The 966-nt window shown below is 64.3% G+C and overlaps 1 protein-coding gene across 1 annotated transcript in view; it reads right to left on the bottom strand.

Annotated features, from left to right (window-relative positions):
- Window positions 1–820: 820 nt before the first annotated feature.
- The window catches only part of EMH_0040520 (uncharacterized protein), a gene marked incomplete at both ends in the record, with an annotated part of 2,413 nt that continues 2,267 nt past the window's right edge, over window positions 821–966 (bottom strand). The window contains one exon of the mRNA XM_013495516.1: window positions 821–966. Within this exon, the coding sequence (XP_013350970.1) occupies window positions 821–966 (146 nt within the window).

Raw genomic sequence — 966 nt, 5'->3', positions numbered from 1 at the left:
CTAGCAACAGTAGGGGCCCCCCCCGGGGGCCCCCCAGAGGGCCCCCCAGGTGAGGCCCCCCCCACGGGGGCCCCCAGGGGGGCCCCCATGGGGGCCCCCTCCTCCCCCCGCCCCAGCAACTCACCCAGGGGGGTTGCATGCAGCAGCGCAACAGCAGCACCTGCATGCAGAGCAGCAAGGGCCTCGGAGAGAGACAGCAGCAGCACGCCGCCAGACAGCTGGACCCCTCTCCCCTTCATCGATGCGGGGGGCCCCCCAAACGTACAAGCTCCAATACCCACCCTGGGGGCCCCCCAACCGCCTTGGGGGCCCCCTAGGGCCCCTATGGGGGCCCCCCCAATACCCTGGGGCCCCTCCTGCTCTCTAGACCCTACCGCCTGCCCTTCTTCTGTCTGCTCGGTAGCCCCTGCATCTGCTGCTGCAGCAGCAGCAGCAGCAGCAGCAGTTGTTGCTGCAGCAGCAGCAGCAGTTGCTGGCGTCTGTGTTTGTGTGTGCGTACATAGGGGGTTTAGGGCCCCCGTGGTGGGGGGTAGGGGGCCCCCCAGGGTATTCATATTAACTAGGGCGTATAGGGTACCGGCGGGAAAGGAAGAGGAGACAAGGTCAGCTATCTCTGGTGCTGCTGCATCTATAAACACAAAAGGAGACAGCAACCCCACCTCCAGCAGCAGCAAACCAAGGTCCCTAACACGCTGCACCTGCAGCTGCTTTTGTGTACTCATCAGTATGGGGGCCCCCCCCCAGGGGGCCCCCGCAGAAAGAAGAGAAAAGAAAGCGGGGCCCCCCCATACCCAATGGAGGCCCTCGCAGTTTCCTTCCTTTACACAACCAAAATATCTACTTCTATTCTCTTCTTCTTCCTCCTCCCCCTGCTGCTGCTGCTGCTGCTGCTGCTGCTGCTGCTGCTGCTGCTGCTGCTGCTGCTGCTGCTTGTGGGGTGGGGGAGCAGCAAGCGCCGCATGCAGG

The sequence above is a fragment of the Eimeria mitis genome, genomic scaffold (genome assembly GCF_000499745.2).
Source record: "Eimeria mitis Houghton genomic scaffold, Emh_scaff1613, whole genome shotgun sequence".
NCBI classification, from domain to species: Eukaryota; Apicomplexa; class Conoidasida; order Eucoccidiorida; family Eimeriidae; genus Eimeria; species Eimeria mitis.
The sequence above is the reverse complement of the archived record's forward strand: the minus strand, read 5'-3'. Positions and strand labels throughout refer to the sequence as shown.